Below are 18109 nucleotides of genomic sequence, written 5' to 3' on the forward strand. Positions count from 1 at the left end.
TATCTTCCTGTCCAATAAGTCAAGTCATTTACCCTCTTTATTGAGTAGAACTAGGATGCTGCTGTCTAAATCTCTCAACAACAGCCTGGATGACCAAAGAATTAGGAGTAAGATGAGAAAAAAGAAATTCCACCCCTTTGGCTGAGACAAAATAGCATGGGTAGTGGCACAAGTAGCAGGGATATGCCAGACTGTTCTAGTTAGTTCCAGAATAGCATCACTAGCAAGAAGTGCTACTTGGCTGGAAACACAGGAATAGCGGATGTCTGTGTGTTTGGGATCCTGAACTTCCTCAAGAGAGATCTGTAGCTCCCCTGCAATCCCATGTAACAGTTCCTGGAATTGCCTTGGGTCATCAGGGGGAGACGGAGACAATGGGACAACTGCTTCATCAGGAGATGACAAAGACAATCTCATCAGTACTAGAGTAACTGCCGGATCTGACTCATACTCTTCATTCTCCATGGGGTCAGGAGGAAGTTCTGGCTGACCTCTTGGAGAGGAAAGGAGGGCTGACCCCCTAGTAGATCATGCCAACTCTGCAAGGTGATGCGGTTCCCGTAGTCCCTGATGCTGTATCCATCGACCATACCAGTGGTCACACTGGAGGGAAACCAATGCTCGATAATGGACTAGAAGCCAGACTCCTTCCATAAGTTGCATCTTCTGGTGTGGTCAGGATCTGTCTTGCAAGGGATGGACTTGATGAAGGTGGAGATTGGGGATCCAGGAGAGCAAAAATGTCATCAGGTGGAGCATCACATTCTATTCTCCATGGTGTGCAAGAGATCCTGTCTGCCCTAACCAAAGGGACTGGAGCAGTTACTGTTTGTACCACACTAGGGCAAGGCAGAGCTGGTACCGTCGATGGCTGAGGCTTTCAATGGTTGCCTTTTTGTCAGTGCTGTTGGTTCTTGGAGCTTAGGCTTAGTGAGTGCCGGAGGCAGTGCTGCCACCAGAGCACAACATAGTACTGATAGAGCCCTGGATTTGTAGGTTGTCTTGTTGCAACCCTGAGACTTGGGACGTTCTAAGTCCTCATGGGCTGAGCAGGAAGACTTGTTTGACTTAGGCAGAACTAAATACAACTTTTTTGAAGGGGATTTAGAGGAGGATTTGCTATCATGTTTATGAAAATGCTCCCTACCCTCCCAACAAAACTCCAAAGGGGGATTTGTGGGTGTAGGTTCCCTCACTCCTAAGCTGGACCTCATGGCAGGAGATACATTCCTTACTGAGTCAGACCAGTGTACTGAGGGTGGTGGATAGAGGAGGGAAGGGGAGGGAAGGAGGTGTCCCCTGGCCTGGAGCCAAATGCAGCATCTAAGTCTTATCAAGTGCTTCTTGAGGCAAAGTTCCCACCCTTCACAGGTATGGCTGGGAAAAGAACATGCACCTTGACATGATATACGCTTCCCCAAGGCAGTACAGGCAGCACTGATGGCTGCTGATCAAGGAGCAAGGACAAGAAGTACAGATTTTGAAGCCTAGTCCTGGGCATATTCCAGTACCCATAACAGGGTACCGGGGGAAGTAGGAGGAGGAACATGGGGATTCCCGAGAGGGAAACTATTTATCTATCCATCCATCCATCCAAACTAAGCTAAAAATTACCAGATAAAATTCTAAAAACTATTTACAAAATAGGTACACACGTATTTACAGACAGAAGAATAAATGAAGACAAAGCTCTGACACAGACCATGTAGTGGTAAGAAGGAACTGGACAGGTGGTCAGTCCACTCCACCCTTTATTTCCTCAGTTAGGGGCATGAGGAGAGTAGGAACATATGTGCAGACCAACATACACGGCTTTCAGGAATTCTCTCACTCCAGGTATGTGGAGCACATGCACACCCACAGAGTAATACACATAGGGACCAGCACTCAAAGAAGAACTTGTCTCTCTCTTCCAGTCTATAAATAAAAAGGAGGAAGGAGAGGATGAGATCTACTAGGTTTAAAAATTTGAAGAACAGCCTAAGTAACTTAGAATACTGTCTCATTTTCAAGAGACTGAGGCGAGTAGAACTGTAGTAAGCTCCAGTTACTTTCACTTAGGCATATTTGAAAATCTTTCCACACTGACTTGAAATAATCAATTTAATTCACGGACTACAATTGACTACTCTGTTCCTTTAAGAAAAATGTTTAGTTGCAAATAGGAAACATGTTTTGATCAGAGAAATTTATGTATTCAAAACATTTATTTATATAAAACAAAATCTTAGATGTTAAATGCTGTTTTGTGTGTTTAATTAAATTCCAGTAACTATCCTAGTGTAGCTTGACACAAATTAATAAATAAGCAATGTATCATTCACCATTTTCTAACCCACTAAAAATCTACAATAAAAATCTGAAAATATTAAGATATATAATTGCTTATATAAATATAGTTACAGTGTGCCCACCTATGTAGCAAAAAGATTACCAAATCTTGTATAAAGGCTATAGTTAGTAAATCAACAAGTTTTAATGATTAGATCAACCAATGAGAATGCATCTTTCAGAGAAAATAACTGAAGTAATAATGGAAAAGTTGATTTAAAAAAAAATCAAGGTTTTCCACTTGGTGATTTCAGTCATGATTTAAATCAATTAAACCTGGCAGCGTATGCCACTGGTAAGTTCAAATACATGATTAGACCCTTTATTTTCGTATATGTTTTCTCTGTAAGGCTTTTATCCTAAAATAAATGTACTCTGTTCTGAAAGAGCTGTTTGGTTACTTGTAACTGCTGGCACACTGTTCATAGCCCTTGAACAAAAAACAAAGCACAGGTGCTGGACTTTGGGGCTTGTCTTCACTACAGGCTAAATTGGTGCTGCTGTGATCGATGCAGCAGGCATCAATTTAGCAGGTCTGGTGAAGACACAGTAAGTCAATGGGAGAGCATCTTCCATCAACATAGCACAATACAGACACAGCTGTAAGCTAGGTTGACTTAAGTTATGTATCTTATGTAACTTAACCAGCGTAACTTACATCAACTTACCTCATTAATGTAGATCAGGCCTTAGTGAGACCTGCTGGGAGAATCACGGCAACATACAAAGGGACTTGAAGCCTAAACTTGTGGTCAGGAGGGAGAGGGATGTGGGTAGGAGGCCTGAAAGGGCATTCTTTGTGCAGACCAAACCAGAGGACAATAGGAGGATCAAAGGTACAATTACCCCAAAACTCTGACAGCCCCAAAATAATGTAAAAACAAAAACGACATAAAAAACAAAGAGAATATAGAAAGATGAAGCATATCTGAGTTCTCCCTTTGGTGCAAAAACTGAAGTAACTGAAATTTTTATACCCCAGGTACATTATTCCCTCAAAACACACTAATCTCAAAGAAATGGTATGAAACTTGGAATAGGATAGTCTGATCCTGTACAGTGGGGGAAAAAAAATAGAGTGAAGCTGAATCAGAGATAGATGCACCATAGAAAACTGTGACATGTTTGTCAGCTAATATCAGATATTGTATTGTTTACTTTGATGCTTAGAATTTATACATGCTGCTTCCTCATGGAAGTGGAAATTGAGGAGAAAGCTCAGTGAATTATTATAGACATGCCGCAGACAATGTCTGCTGTAGACAACACCCCCTGTGGCTCCCGTTGGGTGGGGGAGAGGGACAGAGATATCATCATTAGTTGCCGGACAGAGTCAGCCATGAAGGCAGCATTATTAATTGCCGGGGCAGAGGCAGCCATGGAGGCAGCATCACTTTTTTCCACAATGAATATAAACAAGTCAAAATACCGAACACAACTATCTGATGCACACCTTGCTGCAATCCTGAAGATTTCAACTGCTCAATCACGGAGGCCAAACATCAACAAACTGACAGAACTGAAACATTACCAGGTGTATGGCAAACACTAAAAACTCTCTGGTAGGCAAAGAATTGTATGAAGTTGCATGACAGCTTTATTATTTCTAAGAAATTCAAAATAAAAAATACAATATAAATGTTTTCTTTTCTGAACACCATCTTCAGTGACATTATTGGCCCACTGGGAGAATTTGAGGGCTGACACTGGCCCTAAGGCAAATTGAGTTTGAGCCCTTGCTTTAACCTGAGGAATGAGATTAATAATACATTAAGACAAGACATTAATAATAAAGAATACTTACACAGAGCCTTACATCCAAGGATCTCAAAGTGTTTCACAGACATTAGGCTTCACAATACACTTTGTAGGGTATGAATGAGTATTATCCTTATCTTACAGATCAGGAAACTGAGGCACAAAAGTTAAATGACTTGCCTAATGTGACACTATGTGAGAGCCAGCATTAGAACCTAGTTCTCTTGACTTTCAGTACCCAGGTCAAACTACTAGATACTACTGTATTCCTTATTTGCATTTCTAAAAAGTGGTCTGTCCTTTTGCCTTAGAGGTGCAGGAGAGGGGGACAAACCAGTAGAGAAGCCTGGGAGCAAGCAAACAGAGATGAAAGGGTAAGATGGGAATGGGAGATCAAAGGAGCAGAAGACAATAATGTGATTAACTTTTTTCAAAAAGAACAAAATTACTTATTGCGTGAAAGATAGCTGAAGTGTACAAAAGAGTTCCTTAACTTTAATATTGCATGTACCAATTGCTGTATATATAACTGTATACGTAAGAGATGTTATGTGATTATGAATGGGAGGAGAAGTGGATTGCTCAATGATGAATAACAGAAAAGGTGTTCACAAGTCAGTTTTTCATTGGACATTAAACACAGTGAATGACAGTGAAAATCAGGTAGGATTAGAGGTTAAAATAGGGAAAGAACAAGTTAAAAATTACTTAGACAAGTTAGATGTCTCCAAGACACCAGGTCCTGATGAAATACATCCTAGAATACTCAAGGAGGTGACTGAGTAGATATCTGAGCCATTAGCCATTATCTTCAAAAACTCATGGAAGATGCGAGAGATTCCATGAGACTGGAAAATGGCAAATATAGTGCCAATCTATAAAAAGGGAAATAAGGAGAGCCCAGCGAATCACACACCAGTCAGCTTAACTTCAGTCCCTTGAAAGATAATGGAGCAAATAATTACACAATCCATTTGCAAACACCTAGAAGATAATAAGGTGATAAGTAACAGTAAGTATGGATTTCTCTAGAACAAATCACATCAAACCAACGTAATACCTTTCTTTGAAAGGTTAAAAAGCCTTGTGGATAGGGGGAAGCAGTAGATGTGGTATATCTTGACTTCAGTAAGGCTTTTGATACTGTCTCTCATGACTTTCTCATAAACAAACTAGGGAAATACAAGCTAGATGGAGCTACTATAAGGTGGGTGCATAACTGGTTGGAAAAGTGTTCCCAGAGAGTAATTATCAGTGGCTCACAGTCAAGCTGGAAGGGCATATCAAGTGGAGTCACAAAGGGATCAGTTCTGGTTCTGGTATTGTGTCCAGTTCTTGGCATCACATTTCAGGAAATATGTGGACAAACTGGAGAAAGTCCAGAGAAGAGAAACAAAAATGATTAAAGGTCTTGAAAACATGGCCTATGAGGGAAGGCTGAAAGAAATGAGTTTGTTTAGTCTGGAGAAGAGAAGACAGAGAGGGGACATGCTAACCGTTTTCATGTACAGAAACGGTTGTTACAAGGAGGAAGAAAAATTGTTCTCCTTAATCTCTGAGGCTAGGACAAGAAGTAATGGGCTTAAATTGCAGCACGGGTTGTTTAGGTTGGATATTAGAAAAAATTTCCTAACTGTCAGGGTAGCTAAGCACTGGAATAAATTGCCAAGGGGGGTTGCGGAATCTCCATCTTTGGAGATTTTTAAGAGCAGGTTAGACAAACACCTGTCAAGGATGGTCTAGATCAGTGCTTCTCAAAGTGGTGGTCCGTGGACTGGTGCCGGTCCGCAAGCCATTGGCTGCTGGTCCGCGGCAACTTTCCTCATAGGATCGTCAAATAGGTTAATAATATGGCACCGATCCCTGGCACACTGGGAAAAAGAGATAGCTTGAAAAGCACTGGTCTAGATAATACTTAGTCCTGCCATCAGTGCAGGGGACTGGTCTAGATGACCTCTAGAAATCTCTTCCAGTCCTACAATTCTGTGACTGATTCTCTATTAAGATATGATCCACACTGGGAAACAATTTGAAAATCCCCAATTTAAATACAAAACATACAAACAAAGTAGGGAAGGGGAGGGGAGGTAGGGTGACCAGATGTCCCGATTTTATAGATTTTGGGGGCTTTTTCTTATATAGGCATCTATTACTCCCCAACCCCATCCCGATTTTTTACACTTGTTATCTGGTCACCCTAAGGGGAGGGGAAGGAGCAGCAAAAAGTAACTTGACAGAACAATGCCATCCTCCACCGATCTTGCTAATACCACAGTTTCTGTTTGGATTTCCTGCTCCCATCCCCTTCCACTTTAACTTCAATGTTTATGATTTCCAGTTACCTGTTTGGTAACACTTTTCTGCAGAAGGCTCATAAACCACAGCCCTTTTTGAAAAATATGCTTTAAAGAAGGACTTGAATGAGAAGAGAATAAAGCCACATCACAATGAGACAGGGATGCTTTAAAAAAAATAGAAAGTAATCAAGTTTGGGAAATTGAATTAATACTGACTCAGAGAGAAGCGCCCCACCTACTGAATCACTACTTCTTCCTGAAGCATTAGGCTTTTCCTGAGAAGCCTCCCACCCCAGTAGGCTAATTAACTAGAATCTCATAGGGTAGCAGCTGGAGAAATCAAAAGAAACAGGCAAGATAACATTCTGGTTGTTTCAAAAGATACCAGAAAGCAACACTAAAGTAATATAAGTGATCAGGAAGCTCTACCATTTGATACCAGTAATGTGTAAAGCTAACGTCATCTTAGCTGTGATGCACAAAACAATTACAAGCAGAAAATAAATTTAGACTAGAATAATCATCTGAGGGTTCGTTCAGAACAAGTGTGGAGAAGAAAAACTGTCAAGTTTTCATGATTTCCAGTTCTCTCCACTAAATATACATTGGGGAAAAAATACAAAGGGCTGAGTAACTTAACTACCCCATCACATCTGTGATGATTAGAATCACAGAATACCAGGGTTGGAAGGGACCTCAGGAGATCATCTAGTCCAACCCCTTGCTCAAAGCCGGACCAATTCCCAACTAGATCATCCCAGCCAGGGCTTTGTCAAGCCTGACCTTAAAAATCTATAAGGAAGGAGATTCCACTACCTCCCTAGGGAACCCATTCCAGTGTTTCATCACCCTCCTAGTGAACAAGGTTTCCCTAATATCCAACCTAAACCTCCCCCACTGCAACTTGAGACCATTATTCCTCATTCTATCATCTGGTATCACTGAGAAAAGTCTTGATCCATTCTCTCTGAAAACCTCTTTCAGGTAGTTGAAAGCAGCTATCAAATCCCCCCTCATTCTTCTCTTCTGCAGACTAAACAATCCCAATTCCTTCAGCCTCTCCTCATAAGTCATGTGCTGCAGCCCCCTAATCATTTTTGTTGTCCTCTGCTGGACTCTTTCCAATTTTTCCACACCCTTCTTGTAGCGTGGAGCCCAAAACTGGTCACAGTACTCCAGATGAGGCCTCACCCATGTCGAATAGAGGGGAATGATCACGACCCTTGATCTGCTGGCAATGCCCCTACGTATACAGACCAAAATGCCACTAGCCGTCTTGGCAACAAGGGCGCACAGTCGACTGATATCCAGCTTCTCGTCCACTGTAACCCCTCGGTCCTTTTTCTGTAGCACTGCTGCTTAGCAATTCGGTCCCTAGTCTGTAGCAGTGCATGGAATTCTTCCGTCCTAAGCACAGGACTCTACACTTGCCCTTGTTGAACCTCATCAGGTTTCTTTTGGCCCAATCCTCTAATTTGTCTAGGTCCTTCTGCATCCTATCCCTACTCTCCAGCATATCTACCACTCCTCCCAGCGTAGTGTCATCTGCAAACTTGCTGAGACTGCAGTCCACGCCATCCTCCAGATCATTAATGAAGATATTGAACAAAACCGGCCCCAGGACCGACCCTTGGGGCACTTCGCTTGATATCAGCTGCCAACTAGATATGGAACCATTGATCACTACCCGTTAAGCCCGACGATCTAACCAGCTTTCTATCCACCTTATAGTCCATTCATCCAGCCCATACTATTTTAAACTTTCAGGCAAGAATACTGTGGGAGACCGTAACAAAAGCTTTGCTAAAGTCAAAGAATAACACATCCACTGCTTTCCCCTCATCCACAGACCCAGTTATCGCCTCATCCTATTGGGACCTAGGAAATGCCCGCCCACTGCTAAAGGACCTCCCCCTAGCCTAAGGGGCGGATCCACTGGGCCTGGAAACCAAATGATTCCGGGGCACAACTAATGAAATACCAGGAACAGGAGTGTGGTCAAAGGATCAAACTAATGGAACCTGACTGGGACACCAAGCAGAGAACCCCTGACAGCACCCACTACTCCTCGAAGGCGTCAAGGGTGGACGTCACCCAGAGGAACTCTGGATGGAGGATCGGAAATAAGTCCCACAGTCACAGGAGACCCCATCGGCCAACCTTCTCGCCCTGGTTTTATAGATGGCCATTTCAGCCAGGGCTAGGAGGAGGTTGACTAGGAGGTCCTGTGACTTTGTGGGGCCATGAATATGGAGTGCATAAATAAGAAGGTGAGGGGAAGAATCCAACCAAAAATGTAACAGGATGTCTAAGAGGAACCAGAATAGGGGCTGCAACCTGGCGCACTCCAGGTAAACGTGCAATAGGGTCTCCCTCACGCCACAGAAGGGGCACGTGTCCAGGACAGGGGTAAACCGCGCCAGATACACGAAGGAGCCGCCAACTGATATCCCCTGTGGGCCTCAGGACCAGGGTTGAATATAGGCTGGCCGACCAGGATACCTCACCCTCGAAAGGTGGCAGGAAGTCCCGCCACTTTGTGCCGGGGCGGGATGTGAGCGTGAGGAAGTGAAGGGCATAGAGCACGAGCATGTATAGATGTTTTCTTGGCACAGTCTGGAAACGAACTGGCTGCAAGTCGTCCAGCTGGCTCATGGTGAAGGGGCACAGGGGCCTGTTATCTCCTCATAGAAGGCAATTAGATTAGTCAGGCATGATTTGCCCTTGGTGAATCCATGCTGACTGTTCCTGATCACTTTCCTCTCCTCTAAATGCTTCAGAATTGATTTCTTGAGGACCTGCTTCATGATTTTTCCAGGGACTGAGGTGTGGCTGACTGGCCTATAGTTCCCCGGATCCTCCTTCTTCCCTTTTTTAAAGATGGGCACTACATTTGCCTTATTCCAGTCATCTGGGACCTCCCCCAATGGCCATGAGTTTTCAAAGATAACGCCAATGGCTCTGCAATCACATCCGCCAACTCCTTTAACACTCTTGGGTGCAACACTAAGGAGAGTAACTTCTGTTAGAAATCTTTAGTGTCCACTAAACTTTGTAAAAGGAAAAATGGCACCAGGGAAACAATTTAAATTTGGTTAGGTAATAAAACAAATTGTATATATCCTTGTTCTGAATCAGAGTCTACTGAATGAATCAAACAGAAATGAGCACAACAAAGACAGAAAGCTATAGGGACCTAGCTAGAATGCAGTCCCCAGGTGAAGTGTTCAAATTTCAAACAGTAAACAAGTGCATCTCCCAGAACATCAAAAAATCAGGAAAGACTCTAAAAGAACTCAGTTTAGTTTGCCTTTATTAAATGCATAGTACTATGGTTGGATTTTAAAACCACATACATCTAAAAATCCAAAGTTATCATTCCAATAAAATATGGAAGTATGTTCCTTGATTTAGGTAAAATATTGCATTACTGCAGATGGGGTTCATTTTATGCTTCATTATAATGAAATAATGCATTCATGTAATATTTTGTGTTTTATTTCCTTAGGCTTGGGGGAGGGAGAAAAGAATGAATTCATGTACTATGTAAGGACATATTAATTGTGAAACGACAAACACAATCACATTCAGATAAATGCAAATTTTGACCATTTACTGCAAATATATGTATGTACAGTGTCAGATTTGAACACAAATACAGGGAGGGACCAATCCTGCAATCCCTACACATGCTCATATCTTTTCATGTTTAATTCAATTCCAATAGACACCCTGCATGTATGTTTTTTGAATGTGTGATCACTGAATGAATGTGATTCATTTCCATTTATATGATTTCAATTTGTAGTACACATCAGACACTTGTCCTCAATGAGGACTAAATCTATCACAAGTCTGCAATTTAAAAAGAAGCCCATTCAGATCTGAGCATAAAACAAAACTTTTCTTAACTAACTCTATTTAATGCTTTAAAAAAAAATATCAAAAGTTGACATAATCAAGAATTTGAGTAAACTTTCTAAATATGCTTCAGCTAGGGCTAGGCTGTGGAAAATCCTGCTCAATATGGATGAACTGATGGGCAGTGTGCTGGGAAAACCTGCATATATAAGTAGTGCACTACAGAACTCACACCACATGGAGTCAGAGGGTATGTCTACACTACAGCACAGCAGTGCATCTGTGCTGCCACAGGGCCATACTGTAGACACATCCTACATCAACGAAAGGGATTTTTCTCTCACTTTAGTAAACTCACTTCTCCAAGAGGCAGTAGCTAGATCACAGAAGCTGCATCTACATCAGGGGTTAGGTCAACCTAACCACAGCACTCAGGGTGCAAAAGTTTTCACACCCTTGAGCATGGATCTAATTTAAGTAGTAGACTAGGTCAGAATCCCACTGCTATAAGAAAAAGATCTTTGTGGATAGAGGAGAACAGCCCCTTTCTGAAGAATGAACATGAAGGAGCAGGCAACAGTTAACTCAAGAAAATATAGGGGTGGCAAACAGGCCTCAGAAGACTGAGGAAGGATGAGAGCCCTGATCAAGTTGCAGGCAGTTCGTCAGGAGTCATCTCTCCTCTTCCAGAAGACTACAAAAGTAGTGTTTCCCTTTAGCTGGAGAAAATATTTAGAAGGGGGAAAAAAACCTTGTTTGGCATTCTCTTGATGGTAGCCTTCAACAATCTGAAGAGGGGTTCCAAAAAGGATGGAGCTAGGCTGTTTTCAGTGGTGGCAGATGACAGAACAAGAAGCAGTGGTCTCAAGTTGCAGTGGGGGAGGTCTAGGCTGGATATTAGGAAATACCGTTTCACTAAGAGGGTGGTGAAGCACTGGAATGGGATCCCTAGGGAGGTGGTGGAATCTCCATCCTTAGAGGTTTTTAAGGTGCGGCTTGACAAAGCATTGGCTGGGATGATTTAGTTGGTGTTGGTCCTGCTTTGAGCAGGGGATTGGACTAGATGACCTCCTGAGGTCTCTTCCAACCTTAATATTCTATGATTCTATGCTAATAACTGGCCTTTGGGGTAAAAGAAGAAGTTAGTTGCACTTTTTTATACCATTTATTACTGAAAATAGCTTGACTTTTTTAATTTGTTATTATAGGTTATGGTAATATGCAATGAATTTATATATATTTATAATTAAACAAAATAAATCTTTAAATCAAATCTTTACAACAGTGCTTTACCTATCCTCTCTTGTTATAGGTGCTAAAGGCCTGGAGCAGTCAGCTTCTCAGGGATACCTTTCGTCCAAAATTATGCCGATTATATACATATGCAGAGAAATTACTTTGCTTCCACCTACATCGCTGCATTGCAGTATACGCAGTAGTACAGAAATAAGGGTGGTAATGTGAATTTGTCAATATCACTTTTCACAGAAGACTTAGTGCCCCATTGCCACCCATACTTCTGTGCTGCTGCTGCCGCCTGGGGCTGACAGCCAGAGCCCTGCTGCCTCCAGGCGATGGACTGGGCATGGGGGGAGCCTGGATGGTGGGGCTCTGGCTGTCAGCCCCAAGGCAGTGGGGCGCTGGCTGTCGCCTTTATCCCCACCTCCTGGGTGTGCATGGCCATTCTGCATGAGCCCCAGTCATCCAGGGCTGACAACCAGAGCTTTAAAGAGAAAAAAAAAAGAAAAAAAAAAGGCACACAGCTCACATCTCCCTTGACACATTCCTGCACCTTCCTAGGGTGGCCCGCCCCAAAATTTGAGAACTGCTGCTCTAAATAACCCATCAGCACAGCCCCTAACCTCTTGATACAGTAACTTCATAAAGCAGCAAACAGAATCATAGTGAACACTGCTCTTTATACTCAGAGATGCTGGGAGACACTGCTTAAACAAAGTTGTTGTTCTTTTATTAAGTATTTATGTATATGAGTTAGTTCCCTTTCCCCTTTGTTTATGGCCTGAAGACTATGGCCAACAAGTGGCTTAAGCATTACATAAATTGTGAAATATTATTATTAGAGCTGTCAATTAATCAATTAACTCAAGGTCCCTGTATCATGTCTCAAGTGAAACAGGTAATTCGTAATGTATTAAGCCATAGTCAGCATGCCCTTAACACATATACTAAATATTTATTCAGTGCCAGAAGAGAGATCAATATTGTTATTCAATAAACACTGACATTGTAACTCAGGGTTTCTCAAACAGGGGTCGCCGCTTGTGTAGGGAAAGCGCCTGGCGGGACGGGACAGTGTGTTTACCTGCCCCGTCCGCAGGTCTGGCCGATCACGGCTCCCAGTGACCGCGGATCACTGCTCCAGGCCAATGGGAGCTGCTGGAAGTGGAGGCCAGTAAGTTCCTCGGCCCGTGCCGCTGTCAACAGCTCCCACTGGCCCAGGGCAGCGATCCGCGGCCAGTGGGAGCCGCGATCAGCCTGACCTGCGGACGGAGCAGGTAAACACACCTGCCCAGCCCACCAGGGGCTTTCCCTACACAAGCAGCGACTCCATTTGAGAAACCCTGTTCTAACTGCTGTAAGAGCATCATTTCACGTCTTAAAAGAAAAATATGTACAGTAGTACTTCTACAGTTAAGATTACAACCCACTGTCCATTCTAGGAGGAATAGTTTAGGGAAGGCTCCCAAAGTAACAGGTGAAAAGTTACATATTTCTGCCCCACAACAAACAATTTTGCCTATCTTTACTGGCCTGTGTTCTTTACCAGACCCTGATCAACTTCACTCTGTGGTTGTCTATGGCTGACTGCTTTAATACACTGATGCTCAAAGTATGACCAGATGGTTTATCCAGTGCTCCAAACTCACTGATTTCCAAACGTACTAACTTTAAAAGAAAAAAAAAAAAAAAAAACAAAACCACGTTGACTGAATAAGGAGTTCTGAATAAATGGACCCCGCATTTCACCCTAGGTGTTTAGCACTGAGCTCTCACTCTAGAGAATGGACTGCTGCTGTATTAATCCAAACTGAAGCATTCTGATCTCTACTTTTAGAACATTTACTACAGTTTTCTAGAAACTTACTGCTCATCACTGGCACATACTGTAGGATTGTAGCAGTTAACAGTGGGTAACGAGAACCAATAATTTACCTATTTTATCTCTGCTTGTTCCAGATACAAGCAAACTTAATAAAAGAAACTGCTGACAACTTTAAAACTACCTGCTTCGGACAAATCGATATAGTTGGTTATTTTTACTCCCATTCAAAGAGCCTCTAAATGCTTGTCTTTCAAATCATAACTCCAACAACAAATACTGACATGCTTGGAGTTCATTGTCCTTTTTACACAACCAAACAAGACTATAACTTATTCAGTTTATTTATATCACTCACACTTAAATTAAAAAATAATGCTTTGCATCCTACCCTAGTTGTCCTCTTCCTTTAGGCAAATGCTCATTCCTCTCTCCCCAAGACCCAAAGTTTACACTGGGATTAAAATTAAAGGAACATTGGTCAGATACCTTAGGTTCCAAATTTGGATTTTGTTTTTAAAAAGTTACAAAACCAAATATTAAGAGAAAAATGTTTTCTTCAGGACTTAAACATAGGGTGACCAGACAGCAAATATGAAAAATTGGGATGGGGTGGAGAGTAATACAACCCTAAATAAGAAAAAGTCCCCAAAATCGGGACTATCCCCATAAAATCGGGACATCTGGTCACACTACTTAAACATCACCCTGCAGAATCTACAGGCATGCAACTACTCGAGTGCATACATTTTTGATGACTTTGCAGAACAGGACCTTACATTATCCTTTTAAGTGCAAGAGAGAGAGAAAGTGAAATTCACAAATCTATTTTCATTGACCAAGCTGAAAGGAACATCAAAAGTAAAACACCATGACAGTCAAAAGTAAATTAGATTTTTAAAAGTTTCTTGGGTTGCAGCAACCTAAGGTGTCATTTAAATTTCTTCTTTGCAGTGTAAGTTTCTATCCAATAACAATCTCGTATGGTAATAAAAGTGGATGTACCCATCCACATACATACACTCTGAAGTTTCCAACAGCACCTATTGATTATGGGTGCCCAATTCAAGACACCTCAAGCCCAATTTGCTGCGGTTCTGAACCTCACTGACTTCAGCTTGAGTCATGGGTGCTCTGCACCTCTGGAAACCAGGCCTCCGAAATCGCAAGCTGGGCGCCCAAAGACGGAGGTGCCCAAAACCAGCAGTTGCATTTTGGCCATGCTGCAACCACTGGTTATAATGCTGTTGCAAGGATGGCCTCCCTGATCCACCCGCCTTAAGGCTGCGGGTGCCACACTTCCCATAGGCCCATCAGCAGGGCATCTGGGCACCACCAGGGAGCCCGCCACCTCACGTTGGGCCAGGAGGCGCCATGCCACCACAGCGGCCCAGCTCCATCGCGCCCAGCTCCCAGCAGCCTCGCTGAGCGGGGGGCAGCATGAGGACAGCGCTCAGGTCAGAGGCCAGTGGCGCTACAGGATGCCCTGTTAGGTAGGAACGGGGGGTGGGGGAGGAAGCGCTTCCAGGGGATGGATGGTGGGTGGGTGGATGTGTGTTGTGTTGTGTTGTGTTGTGTTGTGTTGTGTTGTGTGTGCAGCGCCCCCCCAAGCCACGGCTCCCAGCCCAGAGACCACTGTCCTGCCCCAGGCCAGCAAGGCCCTGAGGTGGCCCAGCCTCCCTCCTCCGCGTGGCCGAGCCTGGCTCCCCGGGTACTCACAGGAGCCTGACCCGGCCGCTCCGTCCCCTCCTCATCCTGCTCCATGCTGCTCCGTCTCCTCTCACGCAGCCGCCCGCTACTAGGGCCACACAGAGGCGGCAACCACCTGCGCATGCGCAGCCACCTCCCTAGCCCGTTGTTAGGGACTCGCTCGGACGAAGGGAAGGGCGGGGACTAGCGGCGCGGGCGCCGGCTGCAGCCGTTGAAGAAAGAGAGAGAGAAGAGCGCGCGATTCTGCCAAGAGCGCGAGGAAGAGCCGTTGGGCGCGCGCGCGCGCGAGGGCGCGAGAGGGTTCTTTCCCCGAGGCAGGAGTGAGCGTGCGCGCGCTGCTGAGACGATCTAGGTCACTAGGCGGCGGTGGCTTGTGCTGCTGTTGAAATGCCCGGATGTCACGGAAGGCAGCATCCAGTAGCAGCGCGCATGCGTTACTTGTGTGCTGATGGTCCTGCGCAGGCAGGGCGCTAGCTTCGTGAGCCTTTCCAGTTGCTTGCCAATAAGTACCTGTCCCCGTTGCAAAGTCTTTGTGCACCCGGCCTGGGGGCTGTGTCATGCCCAGTGCCACCCTGGCAGTGACACTCTGCCTGCTTCTGCCTTGTGTTATGATGTGCTGCATGACGGCACTTCTTAACAGGATGAATCCAAGGGGGGCAACTATTTTTAAAAATTTTATTTTTTCTCCACAGAAAATTTTTAAAAAAATCGCAGAAGAACGTAACCGTCAGGGATAGCCATACACCCACCCACCCCAAATTTCCCCAGTTTTGTGAACTAGTTACATGCAATGTTGACAATTTAGTGATTATAAAATATGTGTGTCTGAAAAAGTATAATAGATTTGAAAAGTATGAACATAGACTAGCTTCCTTATACAGCTGTTGTTTTTTATGACAATGTCGGTGCATTCATTTTAGTGATGTTGGCCAGCCTAATAATGTCAAATGATGATTTGTAAGCAAAATCTAAATTTGCTCTCCCTGACAGCTAATGATTAGCTAGGGCTGGGGGAAAAGGCTTCAGGACCAGATTGTATTTACAGTCATACCTAATCAACTTAGGAATCATGCAAACAGAGCTGTGTTGCCCAAGTGATAGATTTTGGCTGGAACTGGTTACAAATCACTTGAATGCGGGCCGGGGGGGTGGGAAGGGGGAATGTTGTTCTTGTATGAGTAAAAGGCAGTAGAACTGTACTTAGCCTGTGCTGATTGAGAGCATCAAGAGAGAGGGTGGGGACAGGTGTTTTGCTTGATGGTCTGCCTGAGTCACAAGCACTATTTGTACTTGCCCCTCTCCACTGTTTAAAGACAGAGCTGATTAGGCTCCATAGATAGTCTTTTGTTTTGTAAAGTGACCACTACATGCGTCTGATGAAGTGGGTATTCATCCACGAAAGCTTATGCTCCAATACATCTGTTAGTCTATAAAGTGCCGTGGGACTCTTTGTTGCTCTTTACAAATCCAGACTAACATGGCTACCCCTCTGATACTTGACTACAGCTGAAATCACTGATAATCAGGTCTAGGGGATAATGTTTCTATGGCTCGGACCTGAGCGGGGCTGGCAGCTGGGACCCCGGCTGACAGGAGCCAGCCCACTGCTGGCCCACCTGTCTCCCATTCTCCTCTTCCTCATCGAAGAGCTCCTCCTCAGTGTTGCCTGTGATGGCTAGGGACTCCCACTCCTCATAAGTGTCCATGTTGCTCTTGGGGGTCGTGAGGTCATCACTGAAGCTGATTGTAGAAGTGGCATATCTGCAGCAAGGAACCAGAACAACTGTTCACCTCCCTGGTCTTCTGGTATGCCTGCCAAAGCTATTTTATTTTCATGTGCCACTGCTGAGTGTCCCTGGTGTAGCTCTTGTCCCCCCATCCCATGCAATCTTTTCATAGATGTCTACATTACTACAGCTGGATTGGAGCTGTGCCTGCGCAGACTCTTCTCCCCACAGACCAATAAGATCCACCACCTCCTCTGTATTCCAGGCCAAAGCATTTTTAGGACGTTGAGTGTGTTTGAAATCCAGCCTTTACTGTGAGCAAGATTTGAACCTGTGCAGGGAAACCCCATGGGATTTCAAGGCCAACACCTTAACCGCTCCGTCATCATGGCTGCATATTGGAACGCTGAGTTGCCATGATCAGCCATGCTGGTGACTGCTCCATGCTGAACAAACAAGAAAGGGGAATTCAAATGTTCCTGGGGCTTTAACGGGAGGGGCTGTTCCCTGTGTACCTGGCTGCTGAGCAGCGGGGTTGAAAACGTCCACGAGAGCGATCACAGTGGCGCATTGTGGGACACCTGCTGGAGGCCAGTAAAGTCAACATAAGCAACACACCATCTACATTGCCTCTTCGTCAACCTAACAACATTGATTTAAGAGCTATGCCTCTCACAAAGGTGGAGTAATTAAGTCGACATAGCAGATGAGTTACATTAGCAGAATAGACCTGGTAGTGTGGACACAGACATTATTAGGGTCAATGTAAGCTGCCTTACGTCGACCTAACTGTATAATGTAGACCAGGCCTACATCTTGCAGATTCTGGAATACTGTGTCCACAATTCAAGAAGGATGTTGATAAATTGGAGAGTGTTCAAGAAAAGTCCATGAGAATGATTAAAAGATTAGAAAACATGCCTTATAGTGATAGACTCAAGGAGCTCAATCTATTTAACTTAAAGAGAAGGTTAAGATGTGACTTGATCACAATCTATAAGTACCCCTACATGGAGAACAAATATTTAATAACAGGCTCTTCAATCTAGCAGAGACAGATCTAACACAATCCAGTGACTTGAAGTTGAAGCTAGACAAATCAGACTAGAACTATGGCATATATTTTTAATGGTGAGAACAATTAACAGTTGGAACAACTTACCAAGGGTTGAGGTGGATTCTCCATCACGGACATTTTACAAATCAAGATTGATTATCATTCTAAAAGATCTCCTCTAGAAATTATTTTGGTGAACTTCTATGGTCTGTGTTATGCAGCAGGTCAGACTAGATGATCACAATGGCCTTGAATCTATGAAAGATGGAGCTCAAGGCGCTAGATAGCCAGACCCAACGCCCATATA

General features: G+C 43.9%; 1 protein-coding gene across 1 annotated transcript in view; it reads right to left on the reverse strand.

Moving 5' to 3' along the window:
• Positions 1–15171, reverse strand: part of ALMS1 (ALMS1 centrosome and basal body associated protein) — a 146616-nt gene extending 131445 nt beyond the window's left edge. Inside the window, exon 1 of the mRNA XM_075066677.1 lies at positions 15028–15171. Within this exon, the coding sequence (XP_074922778.1) occupies positions 15028–15141 (114 nt within the window). The 5' untranslated portion in view covers positions 15142–15171. The remainder of the gene's footprint in view (positions 1–15027) is intronic.
• Positions 15172–18109: the final 2938 nt, after the last annotated feature.

The sequence above is a fragment of the Chelonoidis abingdonii genome, chromosome 5 (genome assembly GCF_003597395.2).
Source record: "Chelonoidis abingdonii isolate Lonesome George chromosome 5, CheloAbing_2.0, whole genome shotgun sequence".
In the NCBI taxonomy this organism is placed as follows: domain Eukaryota; kingdom Metazoa; phylum Chordata; order Testudines; family Testudinidae; genus Chelonoidis; species Chelonoidis abingdonii.